General features: G+C 56.7%; 2 protein-coding genes and 1 long non-coding RNA gene across 4 annotated transcripts; 2 read left to right on the top strand and 1 right to left on the bottom strand.

Annotated features, from left to right (window-relative positions):
• Positions 1-1916: 1916 nt before the first annotated feature.
• LOC149913724 (uncharacterized) lies at positions 1917-3838 on the top strand. The gene is made up of 3 exons (XM_090128994.1): positions 1917-1923; positions 2256-2321; positions 2420-3838. Exons 1-3 carry the CDS (start codon positions 1917-1919, stop codon positions 3601-3603), a joined length of 1257 nt encoding a protein of 418 aa, XP_089985120.1. The 3' UTR covers positions 3604-3838.
• Positions 3839-12788: 8950 nt separating this feature from the next.
• On the top strand, positions 12789-15478 carry LOC149913723 (uncharacterized). Of its 2 annotated transcripts, none has more exons than XR_016460984.1 (4): positions 12789-13244; positions 13497-13614; positions 13780-13870; positions 14771-15478. It is a non-coding gene; the product is annotated as an uncharacterized LOC149913723 (long non-coding RNA). The 2 variants fall into 2 exon arrangements; XR_016460985.1 differs by lacking the exon at positions 14771-15478 and adding an exon at positions 14295-14405.
• Positions 15479-19672: 4194 nt separating this feature from the next.
• On the bottom strand, positions 19673-22682 carry LOC149913722 (uncharacterized). The gene is made up of 5 exons (XM_090128993.1): positions 22499-22682; positions 21756-22299; positions 21168-21262; positions 20536-20647; positions 19673-20216 (listed from the first exon to the last, which is right to left on the bottom strand). Exons 2-5 carry the CDS (start codon positions 22109-22111, stop codon positions 19673-19675), a joined length of 1107 nt encoding a protein of 368 aa, XP_089985119.1. The 5' UTR covers positions 22112-22299; positions 22499-22682.
• Positions 22683-23721: the final 1039 nt, after the last annotated feature.

Raw genomic sequence — 23721 nt, 5'->3', positions numbered from 1 at the left:
TTCTGCCTTTGCCGAGATGGCTTTTCAGGGTGGACTAGTCTGTTCTCACAAAAACCAGAGGGCTGACTCATCCAAATGCTTGCTGGTTGCTTGGAAGCCCAAATCCTTCAGTCTCCAAGCTGGGGGCAGCCTGGGGGCAACATCTCCTGCGTGTGATCATGCGGTGCCTGAGCGAGAGGATGAGCCAGGCTGCTTACACAAGAGGCATCTTAATTTCTCTGTTTTGTTACTTCAGATAATGCCATTGGGTGGCCCTTGTGTGGTTTTCTTAAAATTTGGTACCAGCCCTGGTGACTCTGGGCCAGAGCCCAAAAGGCAGGAACCAGTCCAGGAGCTTAAAGTCACGGCCCCAGTTAGAGAGGCTGGCACCAGCCCTGGGACATAAAGATGCTGCCAGAGAAGCCAGCAGTGGCCCTGGGGCCTACAAACAGAGCCAGAGAGGCTGGCCCTGGCCACGGGACCTGAAGCCACAGCCTGAGTGGCCAGCACCGACCCTGGGGATTAAAGCCCAGGCCCAGCCAGAGAGGCTGGCACGAGTCCTGGGCCTAAACCTGAAGCCACAACACAAGAAGCCAGCACCAGCTTCGGGCCTGAAGCCACAGCCTGAGAGGCTGGTGCCGGCCCTGATGTCTGAAGCGCCAGCCAGAGAGCCCAGCACCAGCCCTGGGGCCCAAAGCCAGAGGCAGAGGCCAGCACCGGCCCTGGGGCACACAGATGTGCTTCCCACTGGTTTCTACTCATTCCTATAGGACTCCACTGACCACTCTGAGCCCATACTGGTCCTCACTGGGTTTTACTTTGCCACACTGGACTTCTCTGGTCCATACTGCTGTGCACTCCTCCCAGTTCCCACTACTTCCTCTGGGACTCCTCTGACCACTACGAGGCCATACTGCGTTTTCATTGGGCTGCACAAGAGTCATCTTCACTTCTCTGTTGCTTTCCTTCAATTAACCCCCATTCAATCACCCCCATTCACCCCACTGGGTGACCCTGGCGTTGGTTTTCTAAAACGTGGGTCTAGGAGGTGACCACTCCCTTTGCCTGTGATGAGAGCACAGAAGCGATGCAGGCACTCGCTGAGGTCACAGTCGGTGCCAGGGTGGGAGCGTTTGTGCCACAGCTGGTGAGCAGAGCTGGTGCTCTGGTGAGCGTGCTGCACGCAGAGACTGAGCTCTGTGCTTTTCTTGAGAGAGATCACCCTGTGAGAGCCCACTGGAAGCAGCGCTGCGGCGTGTGTGTGAGCTGGGCACAGCTCGGGCTGAGCAGTGACCAGGTGAGCTGGGTTTGGTGCTGGCTGGTTGCCGGGAGGTGTCTCAGCAGAAAAGCTGGGCTGGGGAGGAGTTCCCAGCTCCAGCAGTGCCCTTCTGGCTGTATCCAGAGGAAATGGGTTCTTGTTGAGATTCCATCCCACGATTTGGTGAGGATGATGAAATGTCATTCCTCCCCTGGAAAACTGCTGCCGAGCCCCCCCTTCATGTCAGACCTTTCCAAGGAAGCAGAGCGCAGACTTCACAGAGTGCAACTTGTGGCTCACTGCTCCATGGATTGCTTGGTGTGCCATACCCAGCAGGTGTTTCACCGCACCGCGCTGCAGTCACGGCAGAGAGCCAGCTGCTCAGCTGTGGACATGGACGATCAGCACAGCTGTGGGGGAAAAGGGGACCGGGGGGCACTTGCTGACAGAAGCCATGGCAGTCAGACACAAGCTGGAGCTAGTGATGGGCAGCTGTTGCAGCCAGCTGATGTCCAAGCATTGCCCTCCTCCAGAGACTACATTGCATGGCAGAAGAAAGCTGGGACAATGCTTCTTCCTTGTGACTTTTCACTTGTTGATACTTTCTGTAGGGTTCCTGTCCAGAAGGAGAACTCAGGAGTCAAGGTAGCTGAAGATTGCAGTTGAAGTGCTGTAGGCGATGTCAAGTAAGCATCCGTTTGGAGTGCAGGAAGGGGCAGTGAGAAGTGTTTGTGTCAGTTTGTGTTTGGGCTATCAAAGTAGCACCTTTCTGCTTTCCAGGGGGACATGGGCTTACTGGACACTACTTCTCTGCCTGCTGGTGTCTGTGAAATCAACCTACAATCTGTTGTTGTAGGGACAAAAGCAGTGCATCTGTGGAATGGTGCGGGGATTTACGGTTACCTTTCCTGTCCTGATTGATAGTGGGAAGCCAATGTTTAGCCTAGATCCCTTACTGTGAACATGGTACGGGTGAGCTGGCATTGACTCTTTGGGATTTTGTTGCTTTTCCCTGCAGTGGCGACCAGCTCGGATGTGCTGGAGGACATCACGGACATCCAGGGTTTGCTGTCTTGGATCAACGGTGAGTTTGGGGGCTGCAGAGCTGCAGGTGCATGTTTGCACAGAGTGGGTGCGGGAAGGCTATCATCACCATTCTGGGGGATGTTCTTGCATTTTCAGACGTGGCAAGAGCTGTAGAGGTCCCCCATGAGAACCCTGGCAGCCCTGCCCCAGGATGCTTCGTCGCTGAGCTCCCTGACAACCCCAGGGACAGCAGAGAGCTCAGCACACAGCCTGCCTCCGGGACGCCCGCCGACCCCTTCTGGGGGCTCCCACCATCCCCCGGGTTCCTGCCTGAGCTGCAGTGTGGGCTGTCGCAGCTGCGCCCCATCACGCCACCTGCGAGTGCCCGGCTCAGTCCACGGCCGACCACGCTGGCTGTCACCACGCCTCCCTCAGCCCAAAGCGCACAGCCCACCGAGGAGGTGCAGCAGATGGAGCCCCAGGAGGTTCAGGCTCACTCGCCCCCGTCACCGGGCTCTGTCCCCAGCCGGGTGGCAGAAAAGAAGAAGAGGGGCAGCACCAAGCGGGCCAAGCGCCCTGCGCCTGCCGGCACCCCCCAGAAAGGGGAGAGCTCCCAGCAGGAGCAGCCCACCACCAGCGCTCCAGCCAGGAAAAGGAAGCTGCCGCCGCGCAGGGAAAGAGCAGAGAGAAAAGGCCGCAAGCGCCTGTGCCCAGCGAAGCTGTCTGGGGCCAGCGCAGGAGCCAGCAGCAGCGGGCAAGCGGGCACTGCCAGCGAGCTGCGCGTGCACTTGTGTAAATCCATCCAGGTCGTGCACCCGCTGGGGCAGAGGGTGACTGTGGTGGGCCCGGTGCGCCAGCCACCCTCTGCGCAGCCCCAACCCTCGGCCAGCACCGGCCCTGCTGCCCTCCGGCCCCAAGACAGCGGCACAGACAAGGCAGCGCCGGCATCTCCAGGCAGCACGGGGCAAAAGGGGGGCACTGCCGAGAAGACGGCGCCGAGCTGCCTGCGCCCGTCCCCGCAGAGGAGCTCACCGCTGCGGAGGGACCCACCATCACCACCACCACCACCACCAGTGCTGCACCAGCAGCAGCCTCGGCCGCAGCGCCCCGGGGACTTTGTGCCCTGCGTGGGGCCACGGGCGGGCGGCGGTGCGGTACCCATAGTGATGGAGGTGTCACTGCCCATCACAGCCGAGCAGCGGCCCGAGCGGGAGCGCATGAAGAAGCTGGCCCAGGAGGAGCGGCAGCGGGCGGCCCAGCAGATGAAGATCGGCCCCGTGCAGTTCCTGGTGCAGCGGGAGATAGACATGGCCATAGCCGACCAGTATGGCTACCCGTAACCCTGCGCTCCTCGCCGGCCCCACAGCACCAGGCAGCAGCGGCAGCGTTCCAGAGGCACCGCCAGCGGCCCCATCCCTCCTTTCCAGAACCAAGCTGTCCTCCGGAGTCATCGCGGCAGTGGGATGGGACGTCATCTGGCAATGAACTCTTGTGGGATGGGAATTTTAGGATTATCGTCCTTACTGTGACTCCTTGTTTTCTATGATACGTTATTAAAAGCTTTGTGTTCCCTTTGCTGTGTCCCTCTGCCTGCAGTCATTTGGGCCCTGTCACAGCCCCCAGCTCCTCATACCTGCCTCTGGGGCAGGATGGGGCACCACAGATGGCCGTGTCCCTCTGCTGCCACCACCAGCCCCAGCCTTCCTCTCTCCCTGCAGTCCTTTGTGCAGCGGGATGCAGAGGGTGTGTCACACAGCTTCCTGTGCTGCCCAGTACCATGAATTGCTGTGGGGATGGGCAGCAGGCACGGGTAGACGGAGGGGAATTGCCCTGGCCAGAAGAGACTCCGACAGGGGCAGTTCCCATGCAGGGGTGAAGCAGGAGCAGCAGGGCCTGACGTGCAGAAAGGCATAAAGACAGCTCCCAGGCCATGGCTCTTCTGCCCCCACGTTGTTTGGGTCCTGCCGGTTTTGTCTTCAGACAGGGACCCAACCAACTCTGTACACACACAGCAGGATTTGCCATCTGGCTGCCGCTCACGAGTGCTGCCCCCCAGGGCTCAGTACTGGGGCTGCTCCTATTGAACACCTTCATCAATGATTTGATGAGGGGACTGAGGGCACCCTCAGGGCCAAATCTCACATTCCAAGCCCACAGTCAACATCCCAACCCCACATCCTACAGCCCACATCCCACTCCCACTTCCAAATCTCATTCCCAGGCCCTCATCCCAAGCCCATCACCCACCTGTCAATCTCAATCCCTCACCCCAATCGCAATCCCACATCCCCAATCCCAATTCCAATCCCAATCCCATCCCCTATGGCAATAGAGAGCACCCCGAGGCCCCGCCCCCACAGCCGCTCCACCCAAGTTTAGTTGCAGTCAAGAAAAAACAGTCACAATTAGGGATTGACAAAGAGCGCACGGCCTGATTTGTCCAGCGACATTCCATGAGCTGCTGCACTACTACTGGTCCAGAGTAGAAACTATGCAGCTTTGGACCACCAAGCTGCCATCCTGGCACTGCTCTCGTTGGAGGCAGTGCTCCAAGTTCTCCTGCTGTTGCTGACACCTGACGTTGCCCAGGGAGGACTCGGCCACTGCGCTCGGCTCCACCCCCTGTGCCACACACACGTGTACAGCCCACCACCCTTCCACCTGCTGTGAAAAACACCATCCCATCTTGCACACTTCGGCCATATTGCCTTCCTCCTCCTCCCCCCACCAGTTCCCATTCCTGCTTCCCTTCCTGTGCCCCCCCCGCTTCGTTGCTGTGGCCCCAATAGCCTGCCACCCCCCTTAGCCCTCCGGTTTGCATGAGGCTTTGCATCGCTTCCTCTGTGCACAACCCCCCATTGCTGTGCCCCTTCTTGCACCCCTCTTTTGCAGCACTGTTTAGCCATCCCCCCCTACTAAAAGTACAGCTAACTCAGAAATCCAGATTGTTTTTAATTAGCGTTTTTAATTAAAACACAGCTTGCAGCCAGTGCTGTGAATCTTTATCACTGGACTGTGAGCTACTCCTGGCAGGGAATTCTCTCTCTGTACCATTGGTTTTGTAGCAGTCACTGTTACCTTTGCCTCAGTATCCCTCTGGGTTCTCTGTACGTGTCCCTTTCTGGAATCTTACCTCTCATTGGGAAACCCCTCACAACCTTTCCTCTTTGCTTTTCTGTACGGAACATCTGTATTTTATCCTCCTTTATATTAACTTCTTTATAACCTTTGGGCTGTAACACCCCTGGCAATGAAAACACAAATTGCATTTTAAAGTGACGCTGCTGTGTTTTGTACCAATTTCCAAATTTTTATTTTATTATTATTATTTTTTTAATCAGGACACATTATACCTGTTGCGGAGCAGTGTGGCTCCACAGCTGCACAGCACAGCATCTTAGGGACAGCTTTTATTGAGCTGGCAGGCGTAACTGCCGGACGCCGGACAGGCGGTACATCCCCTGCACCACGCCTTGCTGCTCAGTGAATGCAGCGCCGCCCTGCAGGACCTGGGGGACTACAGAACATTAAAGATCACCGAGTCCAACCGCAACCTGACCATCCTCCCCTCACTCTAACAACCCACCACTAAATCATGTCCCTGAGCACCACAGCCAGACCTCTTTTGGACGCATTCAGGGACGGTCAGGGACACATCCCCGCTTAGCCAGGGCTGCTGAAGGATGATGGAGAGCGGCTTTGCAGCCACATCTGCCAACTCCCTCAGCACCCCAGGCTGCAATCCATCCGGCCCCATGGACTTGTGGGCGTGCAGCTTTCGGAGCAGGTCCAAAGCCATCTCGCCGTGGGTTATGCCTATTCTGTTCCCCATCCCTATCTACCAGCACAAAGGGCTGTGTGCCCAGGGAACAACCCGCCTCACTGGGAAAGACTGAGGCAAAGAAGGCACTGAGTACCTCAGCCTGATCCGGATCCTTGCTCGCTGCGTTCCCCCCTGTGTCCAACAGGGGATGGAGATTCCCCTTCCCCTTCTTCCCTTCCCTTCCCCTTCCCTTTCCCTTCCTACCCTTCCCTTTCCTCCCTCCCTTCTTCCTTTCTCTCTCTCTCTCTCTTTCTTTCCTGTCTTTCTTCCCTTTCTTTGCCCTTCTTTCTTCTCTTTTTCACTTTCCTTTCTTCCTTTCCCTGCTTCCTTTCAGCCTAGCTCTCACCGTGTTGTCCAGATCCCGGTGCTCCTTTTCCCATATCTCCACGTTCTGCCCGGATCCCAGCGTTCCACTGCGTCTCCCTGCGGATCTCCCACCCCACAGCCCCACTCCCTCCGGGCCGCCATCCCCGGAGCTCCGCCCTCCCCCTTCCCCTCCCCCAGCTCCGCAGGAGATCCCTGAGGGCTCTCCGTTCCCCCCACTCATCTTCGGCCCCCGCCGTCCCTCCAGCCCCACTCCGGCTTCAGGCCGTGCGTGCAGGCCGCGTTGCCGTGGCGACGGCGCGCCCTCCCTCATGGCAGCGCGCGAAGCCGGCCCCGCGGCGACGGCGCATGCGCGACGGCGTCGCCGGAGCGACGGCGCCTCAGCGCGCCTGCGCCGCTCCGCTGCCGCGGCGCCTGCGCCGTCCCCGCCGAGTGACGTCATCAGCCCCGCGACCCGAGCGGGAGGCGGCCGTGCGGAAGTGGTGCGGGGCACCGCGGGGCTCCGAGCGCCGCCTCGGCTTCGACGGGTGGGCGTTCGGGGGGGGCACCGGGGCGGGGGCCGGGGTGAAGGGGGTTGGGGGCCGCGTGGCGCTCCGCGTTGCCCCGTGGGGTCTCTGTGCCGCTCGGGGCTTCCGCTCGGCGGGGGCGGCTGCCCTGTGTCTCCCCGCCTCCCCCACCCCGTGTGTTTCACTGCCCTCCTCCCCTCCCCCTGCCGCTGGTCGCCCACAACCCCCCCGTCCCTCCGTGTGACCCCCGGGGTTGCTCCTCCTCCCCCATTTACTCCCAGTTCCCCCGTTCTGATCACTGTAGTCCTCTTCCACCCCTCCCCTCTGTGCCTCCCCCATTCTGACCCCCAGGGTCCACCTGTCTGCACCTTCCCCCCCCGATCCCTCCCCAGCCCCCCGTTCTAAATCCCTCTTGTCCCCCCACCCCGTCACGAGTCTCCCCATTCTGTCCCCTAGAGTTCCCCCACTTTCCCAGTCCCCTCTATCTGACCCCCAGAATCCCCTCTCCTCCCCCAGGTACTCCCACTCCAATTCCACCATTCTGATCCACAGAGCCTCTGATTATTCCCCTATTCCCCTCTCTTTGACCCCCAGGGTCCCGTGTCCTCCCTTCTCCCCCCACCTCCTGGCCCCTTTTTCTGACCTTAGAGCCCCCTGTACCCCCCCCGTGTACTCTTCCCTGACCCCTGGAGTCTGTTTCCCCCACTTGGACCTCCATTCCCCCCAGCCGGACTCCTTTTCTGCCCAATAGAAGCCCCCCGCAACCCCTGGCTCTCTCCTTCCACCCCTCCCTCCGGCCTCAGATGCACTTTCTGCCTTGTAGAGGCTCTGTTCACCCCTTTCCCTTCCACAGCCTACTAAGTTCCCCTCCAACTTTTTTTCAACCCATAGGCAGTCCTCTCCCCTCTTCTCCCCCCAGTACTCCCCTGAGGTCTACCCCAGACTCCCCTTCCAACCCGTAGAAACCTCCCACAACCCCCAGATTTCCCCTGCCACCCCCTCTCCATTCCTATACCCCCTTTCCTCCCAGTAGAGACCCCACTCCCCTTTTTTTTCCCCCTCACAATCCCCCGTCCACTCCCAGACCCCCCTTTCTGCCCTACAAAAGCCCCCTTTTCCCCTTTCAACCCCTCAAGTTCCCCTCCAAAATATTCCCCACCACAATGTACCCCTCCACCCCCAGATCCCCTTTCCACTCACAGAAGCCTCTTTCTCCCCTTTTCCCCCTCAAAATCCCCTCTCTCCACCCCCAGGCCCCCTTTCCGCATAACAGGGCTCCTGGCTCACTACAATCCCCCAGTTTCCCTGTTCCACCCTTTCTCCAACTCCAGACCATCTTTCAACCTCTAGAAGCCTCACTAACCCCTTTCCCCCCCACGCAACCTCCCCTATCCAGCCCTGGAGTCATGCAGAAGAATCTGGAGATGTCCTAGAGGGGTTTGGGGCATGCAGGGTGTCCCCAGGCGGGTCCAGGGAGTGTTTGGATTCATCAAGAAGGGTCTGGCCATGTCCCAGAGGGGTGTCGGGGTGACCAGAGTGTCCCCTAGTGGTTCCTGGTGTGCTCCAGAGTTCTCAAATGGGGAATTTTAGGACAGCCTCATGTAGTGACACGTTCTCGGGCTGCTTTGTCCCCATGAGATCGCTCCCAATAATGTCTGTTTCCATTAAAATATAAGCTATGTCAATTTTGTTGTATTTTTTCCCCACTTCCTTTCAGGAATGGATGTTTCTTGCCAATCCCCCGTACTAGGCACCACGGAAACAAGGCCCAAGGCCACCGGGTGACACTGGGACAACCGCCTGTCCCCAAAGTTCTCACTGTCACTGTGACCGTGGAACCCGGGGCCGTACCAACGTACCTCGAGAGCCCCATCAGCATCCTGCAGCTCCTGGAGCCAGGTGACGCTGTCACCCTGGCTGTCCAAGACTGTCCCCAGCTGTCTCCCCTGCCATGGTGGCACAACTGCAGCGCGGTGACATCCTCATTGAAGAGGTGGCGAGGAGGGGTTCAGGGAGGGGGGCTGGGGACAGTCGGGGGACACGTGGGCTGTGACATGGGGTTGGTGGTGTCACCTTCACTGGATGGCACTGAGTGTCACTGTCTTCAGGTGACACCGTGACACAGGGTGACCTCGATGTGGAACAGCCGTGACGCTGTTCCACATCAAAATACAACAGAATGCAACAAAATAGAACAAAATTGACGTATTGTAGACGAAAAACTTAACATGAGACAGCAGCGTGCCCTTGCGGCTCGGAAGGCAAATGGGATCCTGGGCTCCATCAAAAGAGGGGTGGCCAGCAGGGACAGAGAGGTGATTGTTCCCCTCTACTCTGCTCTTGTGAGGCCCCATCTGGAATACTGCGTCCAGGTCTGGAGCCCCCAGTACAAGAAAGACAGGGAGCTGTTGGAGAGGGTCCAGAGGAGGGCCACGAAGATGATCAGGGGACTGGAGCACCTTCCCTATGAGGACAGGCTGAAAGAGCTGGGCTTGTTCAGCCTGGAGAAAAGAAGGCTGCGGGGTGACCTCATTGCAGCCTTTCAGTACCTAAAGGGAGCCTACAAACAGGAGGGGAATCAACTCTTTGAAAGGGTGAGTGACAGCAGGACAAGGGGAAATGGTTTTAAGCTGAGGGAAGGGAGATTTAGGTTGGACGTCAGGGGAAAATTCTTTATGGAGAGAGTGGTGAGGTACTGGAACAGGCTGCCCAGGGAGGTTGTGGATGCCCCGTCCCTGGAGGTGTTCAAGGCCAGATTGGATGGGGCCCTGGGCAGTCTGGTCCAGCATTAGGTGGAATGGTTGGTGGCCCTGCGTGTGGCAGGGGGGTTGGAGATTCATGATCCTTGAGGTCCCTTCCAACCCTGGCAATTCTGTGATGCTGTATTTATTTTAATGGAAACAGACATTTTTGGGGGCGATCTCACAGGGACAGAGCAGACTGAGAACATGTCACTATGTGAGGTTGTCCTGAAAATCCCCATTTGAGAACACTGGAGCACAGCAGGAACCACTAGGGACACTCTGGTCACCCCGACACCCCTCTGGGACATCTCCAGACCCTTCTGGATGAGTCCAGGAGCCCCAGACACCTCAAGACATCTCTGGGACATCTCCAGAGCCTTTCAGAAGACTACAGATCCTTGCAGAAGACTACAGGACCCTCTGAACCCACTTGAGGACTCCGTGGACCCCACAGGCTCATTCCGGGACCTCTGCAGACCCTTCTGGATGAATCCAAGGACTCCCTGGATCAACGTGAGGATCCCCTGGACCCTCCAAGTTCTCTCTGGGACATCCCCAGACCCTTCTGGATGACTCCAGGACCACTCAGCCTCACATGACGATTCTCTGGACCCTACCAGACTCTACTGGTGGGACATCTCCAGATCATCCCAGTGGCTCCTGGGAACTCCTGGGCCCATCCTCGGAGCTTCCAGGTCCTTCAAGGGATCCCTGGGACTATCCTGGAGACCCCCTGGGCACCCTCAAGACCCTACCTGGACATCTGCAGACCCTTCTGAATGAATCCAAGGACTCCCTGGACCTACCTGGGCCCCCCCCCGCACGCCCCAAACCCCTCTAGCACATCTCCAGATTCTTCTGCATGACTCCAGGGGTGGATAGGGGAGGTCGTGGGAGGGAGAAAGGGGTTAGTGAAGCTTCTAGAGATGGAAAGAAAATCCGGGGGTGGATAGCAGGGTTGTGGGGAATCCACGGGGGGAAAGGTGTGAGCGGGGCTTCTGTGAGGTGGAAACGGGGTCTGGAGCTGGAGAAAGGGTGGAACAGGGAAACTGGGGGATTGTGGCGTGCACCGTCTGCACGTGCTCTGCAGCATGCCTAGTGCAAGCAGGGAGCAGCAGCGCGGCGGTGGCAGCATTGCACGGGAACCTGCTGTGCTGCAGCGCGAGACTCCGGTCCTGCTGCTGGGCAGCGCCGGGCGCAGCCTGGCTCCCTGCTCTCCGCACCTCCCTGCAGGGACCGATGGCCGTGCCCGGGATCTGCCCGAGCCTCTTCTGCAGGCTGAGCCGCCCCAGCTCTCCCAGAATCCCACCCCAACATTTCCCACGCGGTGCTGAGGAGGGCAGGGGACGCGGGGGGAGGAACGGGGCTGGTGGTCGCAGCCCTACGACGCGGCCGTTTGCGCCGCCCCGTCCTTCCCCAGCGGTGGGCACTGGACGCGGTGGGTTCGTGGAGCTGCAGAAACGACCGCGGGCAGAGACGTAGCAAAACGAACGCTGAACGTTTAATCGTTGAACACGCAGAGCAACCCACAGAGAAATGACCGCATTCCCAGCCGGCTCCCGTCCGAACGATCGTTCCCCCCTCACAGCTTCCCTCCTCGGGGCCAACACGAAGCGGCTCCACGTCGGCTTCGCGCAGCTCCGGGAGCTCCGCGCGGGGACAGACGGACAGACGGAAAGCGGCGCTTGGAGACGGCAGCTGCGGGGCAGCAGCTCAGCACGGCGCCGCCGACGATCGGAGCCGAGCGAGAAGCGAAGGCGCCCGCCGGACTCCGTGCCGGGCTCGAACGCGAGTCGATCCGTGGGATCGCTCCCTCTCTTTCGGGGCCGCCCGGCTCAGCCGGGAGCCGCTCCCGGGCACCGGGCGGGTCCCGCCGCTCGCGGTCAGCCGCCGCTTCTCGCAGCCCGGCAGCGCCTCGCCGCCACGACGGAGGACGGCGCGGTTCCCCCTCCGAGATCGGCTGCGTTCCGACGGGGGACGGACGGGGGCGGCGGCGGTGCCCGCGGCCGCGGCCGCCATTGGCGGAGAGCCCGCGCTCGGCCCCGCCTCCTCCGCTCTGCCATTGGTCGGTGTGCCGAGCGGGGCGGGTGCAGGGCGCGGGGTCCTTTCCTCCCGCGGTCGCGCCGTCATTGCGTCATCAGCGCGCGCGCCCCGGACGGCCCCGGCCCGGCTGCCCGCGGCGATGCCTGCGGTCGTCGTGTTGCGGGAACTCGGCGCGGCTTCTCTGGAAAAAGGATTTTTGCAGATCAACTCTCTGGGCGCGCTGCTCCCTCCTGGTTCAGCCCACAGGGTTCCGCCCGTGCAGTGGTTGTTCCCGTGCCTGTTTTCCAAAGCCCCGGCTCCGTGGAGCTGAGCGCTGTTTTGTGTGGTGGCAACCTCTGGTCCTGGCGCTGGGCTCCGCTGGATGCAGCCTGGCTCCGTCCTCTGTGCCCCTCCCTGCAGGGATTGGTGGCCGTGGGTGGGATCCCCTGAGCTGCCCTTCTCCAGGCTGAGCAGCCCCTCGCTCTCAGCCTCTTGTGGTAGAAGAGGTGCTCCAGTCCCTTCACCATCTTGGTAGCCCTCCGCTGGACTCTTTCCAGTATGTCCAGCTGTCTCTTGTACTGGGAGCCCAGACCTGGACGCTGTTCTCCAGGTGCAGCCTCACCAGCGTCGAGCAGAGCAAAAGTAATGGTGCAGAATAACGGTCCTTACCTGCTACAAGTCAGGACTAGGGCTATGATGGGAGCACGCTGCTTTATGACTGACATGGAGAACTGGTAGGAAGAGGGCCTGGTGGGCCTGAACACAGATGGCAGGTGGTCCAGCTTTTGTTTCACTGGAAACCAGATAACTCCATGGGCAGCAATGTGGAGAAATGTTCTCCATGTAGTTGTGTCCCTGTGGCTTCTTTCTGATGTGCTTGGAAAGTCCCACTAGAATAGGCTGCTGCGTGAGACAGAAGCCTGATACATATCACTTGTGTGGGAGGAGTTTTATCATCTCTGTGTTCATCTTTTATGTTTGTTTTTTTTCATTTCAACTCTATGTGTGCATCGGGGCAAGCCTTCCTTTGCTAAATCCTTTTCTTGTGGCCTTAGGCAACAGTCAAGGGGGTCTCAGGTTTCAGTGCTGAGCAAGAAGCACAGGCTCTCAGGAAGGCCATGAAGGGCTTTGGTAAGTCGATCTCCCTCCCTCCTCGGGTCAGCTTTTATTTTTTCCCCAGCACTGGGAATGGCTGCTCTGGTGGTTTGTTAGAGGGAAGCGTAGCTGCTTGCATTGCTCTGCTGCACAACTGCCCTAAAGATGTTTGGAAAGTGGAAACAGAACTGCCCTTCATGTCCCGAAATGCAGCTGCCCTGGAGGTGTGGGTCCTGGCAGCTTTGTGTGCATAGCTGTAGTCCTGGGGCTGTGGAGAGCTGGCTGTGTAGGGGACTGGAGGTGGCACAAGAGCAGAGGGCACTTGTGATTCTTGTGCAAGCAGCCTGACTAGCTTCCATTTCTTTCTTGCAGGCACGGATGAAGATGCCATCATCGACGTCTTGACCAAACTAAATGTTTCCCAACGTCAGTGAGTTCTGGTCACCTCTAAGAGCACCAGTGGCAGGGTAGGTGGTCTGCAGAGATGTGTGAACGTGGTTGTGTCACTTGGGTGAAAAGCGAACAACGACCCAATCTCCCTAAGAGAAAGGTCAGCAGAGACTTTACCTGACCAAGGTTGTTTTGTTCTTGTTCAGTTCAGAGCAGTTGTTGATGCAAGGAGGGTTGGAGCCTGAAGAGGAGTGGTGAACAGCTCAGTTCCTTCTGTCCTCGAAGGCCGTACCTTCTGCCAACTCCTTTCTCCTCTCTTGGCCTTCTAGGATTTGATTGATGACTTGAAGTGACTTGAAGCTGAGTGGGAGTTTTGAGACAGTGATCACTGGGATGATGACTGCCACCACCATGTATGACGTGCACACACTAAGGAGGGCTGTGAAGGTTTGGAAGCCTTCCTTTCGTATTGCTTAAGTTCTGGCCAAGGACTTACTGCTTTGTTATGTATGTCTTCTTATTTATCATTAACCTAAATTATTATTAAAGAAACCTGGTTGCACGTCACGAGCAGTTGCTGGTATCTTAAATCTTGCCTTGGTGATTCCCTAGGGAGCAGGAACAGATGAAAGTTGCCTGATTGAAATTGTGGCTTCTCACACCGATGAAGAGATTCGTCACATGGATGAGAACCACAAGCTTCGTAAGTAGAGCAAAAGGCCAGGCCTTGTCCTGCTGTCTGACAGTCAGTTTGTGTGTGTGCAGGCAGACGTGAAGAGGAAGGAGTCTGGGGAGCTTTTAGGTGTGACACACTGGCCGACCTGGGTGTTGCTGTTTGTCCAGAGAGAAGCTAGACTAGAATTTCACCAGCAACTGAGCTGGTGTAAATAGAACGGGGAGGAGCATTCTGTCTGTCAGCGGGACGTGTGGCTCTCTTGCCCGTTTCTTACTGTCTGTGCTTCTTAATTGGAGACTGCATCACTAATGCTGATGGCTGGAGTGCTGCAGTGATGCTGAGAGCCCTGGGCCCAGTTCTGTACTTAGCAGGTTATGGCTGGTAAATGCTGTGGGCAGCACCCAGGTGGTGGCCCTGCTCCTAATGGGTGCTGTGTGTGTGTTCTTGCTAGAATCTGGCTGCTCCCTTGAGGATGACATCGTATCTGACACATCTTCCATGTTTCGAAGGGTCCTCGTGTCCCTCGCAGCAGTGAGCCACGCTGAGGGGAGAAGGGGGTGAATCTTCAGAGCTGTGGGCACAGCTCTGCACTCAGTGGTGAGGAGCTCCAGGCTGGCTTTTTCTCTCCCTGTGTGTCCCATGGCCTGCTCCTCAAACCCAGCTTCTGCAGGGAGGAGACTCTGACTCTGGGTGTGCATGAGTGCTGTGGGCCCTTTTTTAAACATCCCAGTAAAGTGGGTTGCTGCTTGTTTCAGAAGGAAGCCCGAAGCACACCTGAGCTGTGTTTCACTGTGTTTGTAAGCTAGTGTTCCCTTTGGTGCACTCCATTATCCATCTCCAGCAGCTGTTCCTGAATGGGGAGTTCTCAGGAGTTGTTTCCAGTAGATGCTCTGGTGAACTGAGTCTTCTATCCTTGTGTCTTTGCAGGCAAACAGAGATGAGGGAGTGATGCCTTTGCTCAGCAGGATGCTCAGGTGTGTAAGTAACATGAAGTAATGTGCTTCCCAATCTATTCTTGTGCATGTGATGCGTGGTGAAGAGAAGCCAACCTGTGAAATGGGCATAATGGTTCTAGTCTTGTTTGCAAGTCTCTAATGAGAGGTCTCTAGACAGGCTGGTTACTTGGCAGGGGCAATGACATTTTGGTTGTGGGTTGCCGTGCCTGGTTGGTGCTTGTTGGAAAATATCCATGATGTAGACAAGTACGGGCCAGCAGTGCTCTAGCTCCAAGGAATTAAAGATCTCCTGTACACCCAGTCTTCTCCATGAGCCTTACTTTGTCATCCATGTCTGTAAGTGCCTATACGAAGTGGGGGAGAAGAAATGGGGAACAGATGAGGTGCAGTTTATGTCCATCCTCTGTACACGGAACAGGGATCACCTGCTGAGAGGTAGGACCCCTGCACAGTGTCCTGGGTTTTTCTTTCCTTCCTTGTTTGTGTGAGATGCTTTTGTAGGAGCTCCATAGCTGTTCAGGAGATGGGAACTCTTCTGAGGCAGCAGGTGTCCTAGAGAGAGCCCCATTGCATCCATTGCATTTGGGCTGTGTTATTCCCTCCTGAGACTGAAAGGGGCTTCAGAAACCTAAGTACAACTGGCTGTTGCTCCAGCATGGAAGGCAGAGATCATGAAGTGATCTCCACGTCCTTGCACGACCAGCCGTGCTGCGCTTTGTGTGTACGTTGCCTGTAGGGCTGGAGGTGGGGAAGCTGCCCCAGTGACTGCAGAAGGAACTTGAGCTGCACTGTGCCTGGTTGCAGGTCAGCCTCATAGTCTTGGTCTGTTTGCCCTGACTGGGGGGAGTGTAAACCATCAGGTGTGTGTGTCAAGCCTTTGCTCTCAGTTAATTGCTGTCATGGAATGGTACCTATGAAAGAATGACTTGTCCATAATGCACATCTCATCAGCTCTGCCTGATGCCTCATGCTGAGCTGCCTTGTGCTGGGGTCACGTACCAAATGTGCCAGCACCTCCTGCTGGGACTCCTGGATAGCACTGCCGTTAGAAACTCTGCTGGTGCTGCCTTCATGATGTGAAATTCTCTACCAACCTCTGAGATACAACTTCCTCCCAAGCCCTACGCTCCTGTCTGCTAAGCTGTGCGTTCTTATCGCTACAGGACGTGGTTCTTGTTTGCTTTTGCAGGTGTTTGTAACTGTTGGTGATGTTGGAAATATCCAAATAATTTTCCAGGACGGTATCTCTGATAAAGCAGATTTTAGTTGCAGTTGCCATATTGGGCCTCCTGCAAGCAGGAGCTCACAGAAAACAGTGCTCCACCTTTTATCCCCTATTGCCCAACGCTGATCTCTTTCTGCCCTGGTTCCTCACTGGCTGAGTACTGCAGGTTCACACTCTTTTGGGACGCTTCACTAATCACACAAATACCAAGCAAACACAAATCCTTGCCATCCAAACACAAATATCTTGATTGGTTAATTGCCTTCTAACCATGGCTTTCTTAACAAACATCCGGTCATCACTTTCGGATGCCTGCTTTACAACATAAACATAAACCTAACCTCTTAATTGTTTAATTACCCCCCTGGCATTTGTGCCCTTTCAACTGGGTCATTGTTCTGGTCACCCGTCTGTCCTTGCATAGAGATGAGCTTGGAGGGAGGATAGAGGGGAGTATCCTGGAGTCTGCCTGTGGCATCCTGACATTGCCACAGAGTGGGACAGTTCTGCTTTGTGTAAAGGCCCTGGCTCCTGGAAAGCTTGTTAAATGTATTTCACGTTTGCTGGCTTACCAGTCTTACAATATGTTTTCCAGTTCAGAATACTATACCTACATTGTTTAAAAGATTTAAGATCTATTGCAACTTTGTAAGGAAGAATTTGTGGCATAGCTCAGTAATTATGTTTCTAAAAGATGTTACTAATATGTACATGATATTTCTACTTTTCACACCAGCTACTCCTAAAGACAAGCTACAGAATACAAACGCGTTATGTGCCACTTCTTTAACTCAACTGTCCATCTCAATATCCAGTGCAGAAACAACATGTCTCTCCCACAGTGAATAACACTGTGAAGGCATCACAGAGCGCCTGCTTGTCTCCGCAGTGCTCAGGGGCTTTTCTGAGCTGCAGGCCCCGCACTGCAGCCCCACGGCACAGCCTCACAGCTGGTGACGGACTGAAGCTGGAGAATCCTGGCAGCAGAGGACGCTCCTGCCCCACAGAAGGGCCGGCAGCTCCAGCGCAGCTCCAGCGCCCTCAGTGCTGGAGAGGAGGCTGAGGTGCCTCCAAGCGATGGATGCGGTCCATCCAACCTTCCACCTCGTGTGGTTCACCGTGCAAGGCCAGCAGGAAGAAAGGTGGGCACGGGTAACACGGCATCCAAAGGGACTGCAGAGCTCTCGGGCTGGGAGTCCAGGGTGTGGGGGCCCAGGGGTGCTGTGGGACAGGGGTGAAAGGAGGTGGTGCGTGCCAGTCCTTGGCTGCAGGACTGGTGCTGGTGGCAGGGCCTTGGGTTCTGTGTCTGCAGCACCTATTTGCGGATTGGTGTCTGCTTGGAAGGGATGGGACCCACCTCCCTAAGGGAGGCGAGGATATTTTTGTCAGTAGGATGGCAGCTTCACAAGGGAGGCTTTCAACTAAGAATGGGGAGGGCTGCTGAGCAAAGGGATGGGGTGATGCAAGGGAGAGGGACCAGAAAATGAGCACTTGCAGGAGAGCAAGAAAATGCCTGAAGGCACCATTCTGGGGAGATCCCCCAAAGCCCCAGAGGAGGTTCTGGTGGGTAACAGGGGGAGGCTGCTGGGACAGAGGAACAGATGGACAGAGGGACCAATGGAGGAGAGAACTGTTGGAGGGAGGGAGGGAAAAACAGATTGAAGGATCACTGGGTGGATGGAACGATTGTTGGATGAAAGGATGGATGCAAATACAGGTGGATGGAGGGATCAACAGGAAAATATGATTTCTGCCTCAACGAGCAGCGTGCCCCCAGGCCCCACTCCCTCCATGGGGACCAGTGGGGGTGGCCCCGGGGGTACAGGACCCACATCCCATTGTTTGGAGCCACTCCCTTGGCTGCTAAAGAACCTGGAACCTGTAAGAGGAGTTACACTGTAAAAGGAGGTCTCTTCCCAGGCTAAAACACCTCCCGTGTACATTGAGATAAAGCAAATTAGTAACCGACTCATCTTTTCTTTATGAGTTTAACTTTCAGCCCTGCACTTTCCTTGACAGCACAAGTAGTTCCCTGGCATCCTGGAATAACCTCCTGCAACAACACTTCAGCTACCTCCTGTGCCTTATTAGTTCTACAAGGGAATGCCTGCAGCCACCCTAAGAAGCTACCAGTACCAACACACAGCAATACCCCCCTTTTCTTGGGAGTTCCGAGAAATCAATTTGCCATTGTTGCCCCAGAAGGCTCCCTTTCCCAATAGCCCCACTTGTGCCCTGTTCCTGGTACTAGGATTGTCCTTTGTAGTGTCTGTTCCCCGAGTACGTTTTATCATCTTCCTTGGAACCCACTCCCATAAGATACTGAAGGGCATAACAGTGTGTCCATCTGGGCGCGCACCCCTCTGTCAGCTTGCTCTCTTCCCTCCTAAATCATTAATTAGATTCCTGTCCTCTCTGGAATATTTTACAGGTTCTGCCTCAGGTTCAGAGATGTTAAGTTTGCCATCTGGAATTAAAGCCTTTGCCAACTGCCTGTTCTGTCACCTGGTCCACCGTCTTATTTCCAGTTTCCTGCCCAGAGCCTTATCTTGAGTAAGATTACTTTTAGTAGAGCAAAAGCTTTGAATCACCCTTAAAATACAGAGAAACAAATAATACTGTATTATTTTTTGTTTTATTTTCATATTGTTATTATCAGGTAAAGAGGCAGACAAGTCACATCTCAGAAACAACTTGATTTCAGTGCCTTAAACTGTCCCTCTGTGATGGTTATTTTCTTATTGACTCGCTGTCAAACACAGCCAGTGGATCTCTGTACGTGCAGCTTAGAGTTCCTAGCTGAAATGAATTGCATAAATGCACTCAGGCCTTGAGGGAGATCCGGAATCTCTGGTGAAGCTGGCTGACTGGCTGGGGAAGCCTTCCGAGGCCTGAAGCCTCCTGGCCGGCCAGTTGGGCCAGGCCGAAAGCCGGCTGGCCGTTCAGGGGAGCACTGCCAGGCGAGAGGTGGCCGGCCGGCTGGCCCATGGAGCTCTGCATTTGCAGACCTCTCCAAGCCGGCCAAAGGGGCCCTGCCAGGCCAAAAGCCCGTAAGTTGTGATCCAGATAAGACAGAAGAGACTGTGCTGGATTTCCCTGGGCATCAAAGCACCGTGAGACGCTCTGATGCCCTCTCGCAATTCTTTCTCCCTCCACCAGCACAAGAGCTGGCGTCAAAAGGCGCAATGACACTGTCACAGGCGTTCTGGAGGTTTTTAAAGGGTAGGCCCCTGATAAGGCTTTATTGATGGTTTTGCCCCTCTACATTTCACTCTAGATCTCCTTGTTGGCCTGGAGAAGGGAAGGCAGCGGGGTGACCTCCTTGCAGCCTTCCAGTACATAAAGGGAACCTACAAACAGGAGGGGAGTCAACTCTTTGATGGTGTAGCTAATGGCAGGCCAAGGGGAAGTGGTTTTGAGTTGAAGATTGGATGCCAGATTGGATTGTTCTTTCCAGAGAGAGTGGTGGGATACTGGAACAGGCTGCCCGGAGAGGTTGTGGATGCCCCGTCCCTGGAGGTGTTCAAGGCCAGGTCGGATGGGTCCTGGGCAGCCTGGTTAGTATTAGATGTGATGCAGATGGGATTCACGCATCTGTTTTGCAGCCTCCAGTGGAGCTGTGTGTGTCGTGGGCACCCCATGCCCGCATCAGCGTGGGTAGGGTGTGGCCTTCCTGCGGAGTGGGGGTTTGGTCTTTGGAGGCTGGCACTCGGGAGACCCCGTTTCTTCTTTTATGGGTGGCAGCAGTCCAGGTCGGGTGATGGAAGACTCCTCAGGCAGCCTGGACTCCCCACGAAGTGGTGATGCTGCCATCTGCCCCAGTGCATCCTGCACTGGCCTGATCTTCTTTGCCCTCTGCCTGAGAAGTTTCACCGAGTCACAAGCCAGTGGGAGCCTGGATGGTCGGCCTTGAGGCTCTGTAGACTCAGCCCTTGAGGAAGATCTTCTTCTGAAAGGTGTTGCTGGCCTCAAGGTGATCTGAGGGGGTGCGGCCTTGGCTGTCTGCAATTTTTGCACCGCATCCTCACGATGGGCTTTTCCTGCTTCCTGCACTTCATCAAGGAAGCTCACGTGTTTGGTTCCCAGTGTTCGGCGCTGGTCTTGTTTGCTTGATGGTACTGCCTCCCCCTGCAGCTCGCAGGTCACCGGCTGCTCTTGGGCTTCAGACGCCCTCCGGATGGGTGGCAGCGGACTGAAAGGACAGAGCGGGAGGGGTCCGCGTGAGTGGCTGATGGCTTTGGGGCCGCATGCTGCAAGCCTGAGCCAGGAGCCTTGGCTGCAACGCAGCCCTCCCCACAGACTGCTCGCCGGCTGCCCCGTGGCTCTCCTGGGATGCGGAGAGGGGCCAGCCCTGTGAGCCGGGGGGCTCCTGGCGTCCCCATCCCAGCACGGTGGGTGCTGCTGCGTTCAGCACTGTTGGGCGGCCACCAACAGTGACCCTTTGGGGCTAGGGAACGGGCTCTCGCTGTGTCACCCCCATGCACATCCCAGCCCAGAGCCTCCAGCCTCACCTGGCCTTGGAGCTCTCCTTCAGCAGTGAGCTCCTTATCCTTCTGAGCTGTCCTCCATCCATGCTGTCTGAGCTCAAGCGTTTGATGAAGGTTGGACGGTCAGCAAATGACACTGGAATGGAGAAGGCAGAGGAGATTCACCGTAAACCCTTTGGCTCACTCACAAGGGGCTCTCAGGCCTGTTCCCAGAACATCTGAGAGGGACGCTCTGCTCCCCCCACTGCTGACATCTGCACCGCCCTCGGACCCTTCCTGACACCATCCCTGGCCCCACTCCTCCTCTCTGCAATTCAGCTCTGTTTTGGGACTGCATTAGTGACGTTGGCTTTGGGAAAGAGGAGCTGGGTGGTGACGATGAGGTGGCAGGGTGGCTTTTGGGGACCATATCCTTCTGCTAGGGAAGGGCGGGGCCTAAGATCCACACATCCTCCTGCCATAGCCAGGGATGAGGGCACGTCACACCCAGCACCTTAGTTTGTGAGAGGCCAACAATTCCTTAGTTTGGGAAGAGGCCGTGCTGAGCTGGCGTGAAGCTTTGACACAAGTCAGAGCCCTTGGCTGATGGTCAGCAAGGGATTTCCCATCTCAAGCTGGTTGCCCGTGCCGCGGAAAGGAGCTGGCAGCTGCTTTACCTTTCTTGCCATTTGGTTTCTCCTGACCAGGGATGCTTCCTGAGGACCTGCGTCTTATTGTGGGCGGTGGTTTGGGTACAAACTCCATTTGAAACCTGTACGAGAGGAGAAGACAGCGACCGGTGTGACGCAGCGCTCCAGCAATCCTTGTTGCTCTCTCTGATTGCCTGCTCCCAGGCACATTGTCATGCTGCATGAAGCACACGACTTTCTAAAGTCTTTAGCAGGGTCAGTCGAGATAGGTGAAGGGGAAAGAGTTTCAAACAGCAGGAGGGAAGATTTAGATTGGATATAAGCTTTTGACAGAAGGGTGGCAGGCACCGGAACATCTTGCCCAGAGAGGTGGTGGGTGCCCGGACGGGCATTCAAGGTCGGGCTGGACCAGGCTCAGAGTTACCTCATCTGGCTGTAGGTGTCCCTGTTCCCTGCAGGGGAGTGGGACTAGGTGCCCTGTCAGGGTTCCTTCCATTCTATGATTCTGTGACATATGCTCATGGGCAGGACACTCATGGACACAAGGAACAAGCGCTCCAGAACGAGAGCTGAGCAGGTGCATCAAGCAGCAGCTACAGCCACCAACATACTCACATGGGAAAGACGACAGCGCAGCCAGAGAGCGCCATGGAGGCCACCGGTGCCACCCGAGACACCACCGTGTCCAGCAGCCAGGGGGCCTGCAGGGGAGAAACGGGCAGGATGTGGGACGTCCTCGTGAAGGCTGAGGCATTGGGGACACGAGGAGCCCAAGGCGGGGAGAGCTGACAGCAGCACAGCACTTGCACGGCCCGAGCAGCTGGCCAGGTCCTGGTGGGCCGTGTGCGGGCACAGCAAGGGTCACGGCAGTGCCTGGGCCACGGAGAAACCACACAGCTCACCTTGAAAACAGCTCTTCTGAATGTATCTTTCCCTGATAGCTTCTCGAGGAAGTCAAAGAAGAATTTCATTTGGAACGTCAGTCCATCGATGTGGAGGACGCCGATGTCCTTTAGGACAACAGCAACGTTCTCCCCATTCTGCAGGCAGCCGGAGAGCAGGGACACGGTGCTCTGGATGCAAGTCCTGAGTGTCTCGCAGCTCAGAGAGGCAGCTGCGGCTGCCTTGCTGTATTCCAGGGGCTCCACCTTCCTATGGACTGAAAAATGCAAGGGACAGAGTTGATGATACGGGTGGTTTTCTACAGGTGCTTGCCTAGAAGTGCTTCTGGTGGACATCAGCCAGAACGGCCTCATGATTGGACAGGCTCCTCAGAGGAGGAGGTTTGCTTTTGAGAATGGAGTCGCTGGCCGTTTGCCCTGTCCATGAAAGCAGCAAAAGTTGATCCCCCCTCCTACCTGGCAGGGACTCCCTGCGGGCCTTGAGGTGGTGCGTGGCTATGAGGTTTGTAGCCAGGTGAAACACGGGCCACCGCAGAGTCAGGGTCCCATCCTCAGTGCGGATGTCTTTGGAGATGGTGTCAAAGGAGCCGAAGGTGGGAATCCAGACCCCCTGCAAGTGGAAGAGAAAGGAAGGGCGGAAGGGTTATGGGACGGCTGGAGGAAGAGCCAGAGGGGTCCAAGGTAGGGACAGAGCTCAGGTGCCCTCTGCCGCTGTTCAGAGGCACAAGCCAGGGCATCGGGAATGGCTTTGGGAAGGGGCTGCACAGTCCTCTCCTTCCCCTCGCCCTCCCAAATGCAGCACAGCAGGCAGGGCAGAAGCAGCCTCATGGGATCCAGAGGCTTCCAGAGACCGGCATCAGCCCTGAGATAGACAGTGCCCAGCACAAGTGATCGTGCAGGAGTTGCAGGAAGCCCGTGGGATGCCCAGGAGAGAAATGTGGGGGCAGTTTCCTGCTTTCTGTGGAGGGGAAGACTCAGAGGAAGTCCAGGCTGAGCTGGATGGGGAGAGGAGGAACCCGACAGCCAACACACCTTCCGCAGCAGCAGCTGCTCCCGTACGTAGGCGGCCACCGCATCCCAGACGGCAACTCGCTCTGGAGGGCAAAGGAAAAGCAGGTCACACTCTGCATCTGCCGCTTCCCGGCACCGCTACCGCTGCCAGGTGAGAGCGAGGTGGCAGATGGAAAGTGTCATCTCGTGCCAAGGTTGGCTGCAGCACCGCTCCTGTGCTGGCTGTGGACCCGTGTACCTTCGGTGTCGGTGCGTGTCGGTCTGGAGGCACGCCTCGCTGCGGGGCCGACCTCGCTCATCCCGTTCCGCCTCGTGCCGGCGGCTTGCTCCTTGTTGGCGCCAGCCATGCCGGAGCTCATCCTTCAGATGCGTCTGCTCTCTGCCAGATGCTCCTTCAGGATGCAGGACCCACCAGCGTGCTCTGCCTTTACACCCCTCCCGGGTGCCCGTGTCACAAACGTCGCCACGGCGACACGATGACAGCGTGGCCGGTGCTGGCCGCTGCCCATTGTGACGCTGGCACCAAGACCTTCAGTCTACTGTTTTAATCTGACCCAGCTGGAAAACTTCACTATAGTTAGTTTCCTTGATTCCTGTGCAATTTTATTTCAGAACTGAAGCTTGATTTAAACAATTTTTTGCAAAGTCTGAAATGAAAGTTGCATTTC

The sequence above is a fragment of the Phasianus colchicus genome, chromosome 35 (genome assembly GCF_987193195.1).
Source record: "Phasianus colchicus chromosome 35, bPhaCol1.hap1.1, whole genome shotgun sequence".
NCBI classification, from domain to species: Eukaryota; Metazoa; Chordata; class Aves; order Galliformes; family Phasianidae; genus Phasianus; species Phasianus colchicus.
Note: the sequence above shows the minus strand (reverse complement) of the source record. Positions and strands in the feature narration are given on the sequence as shown.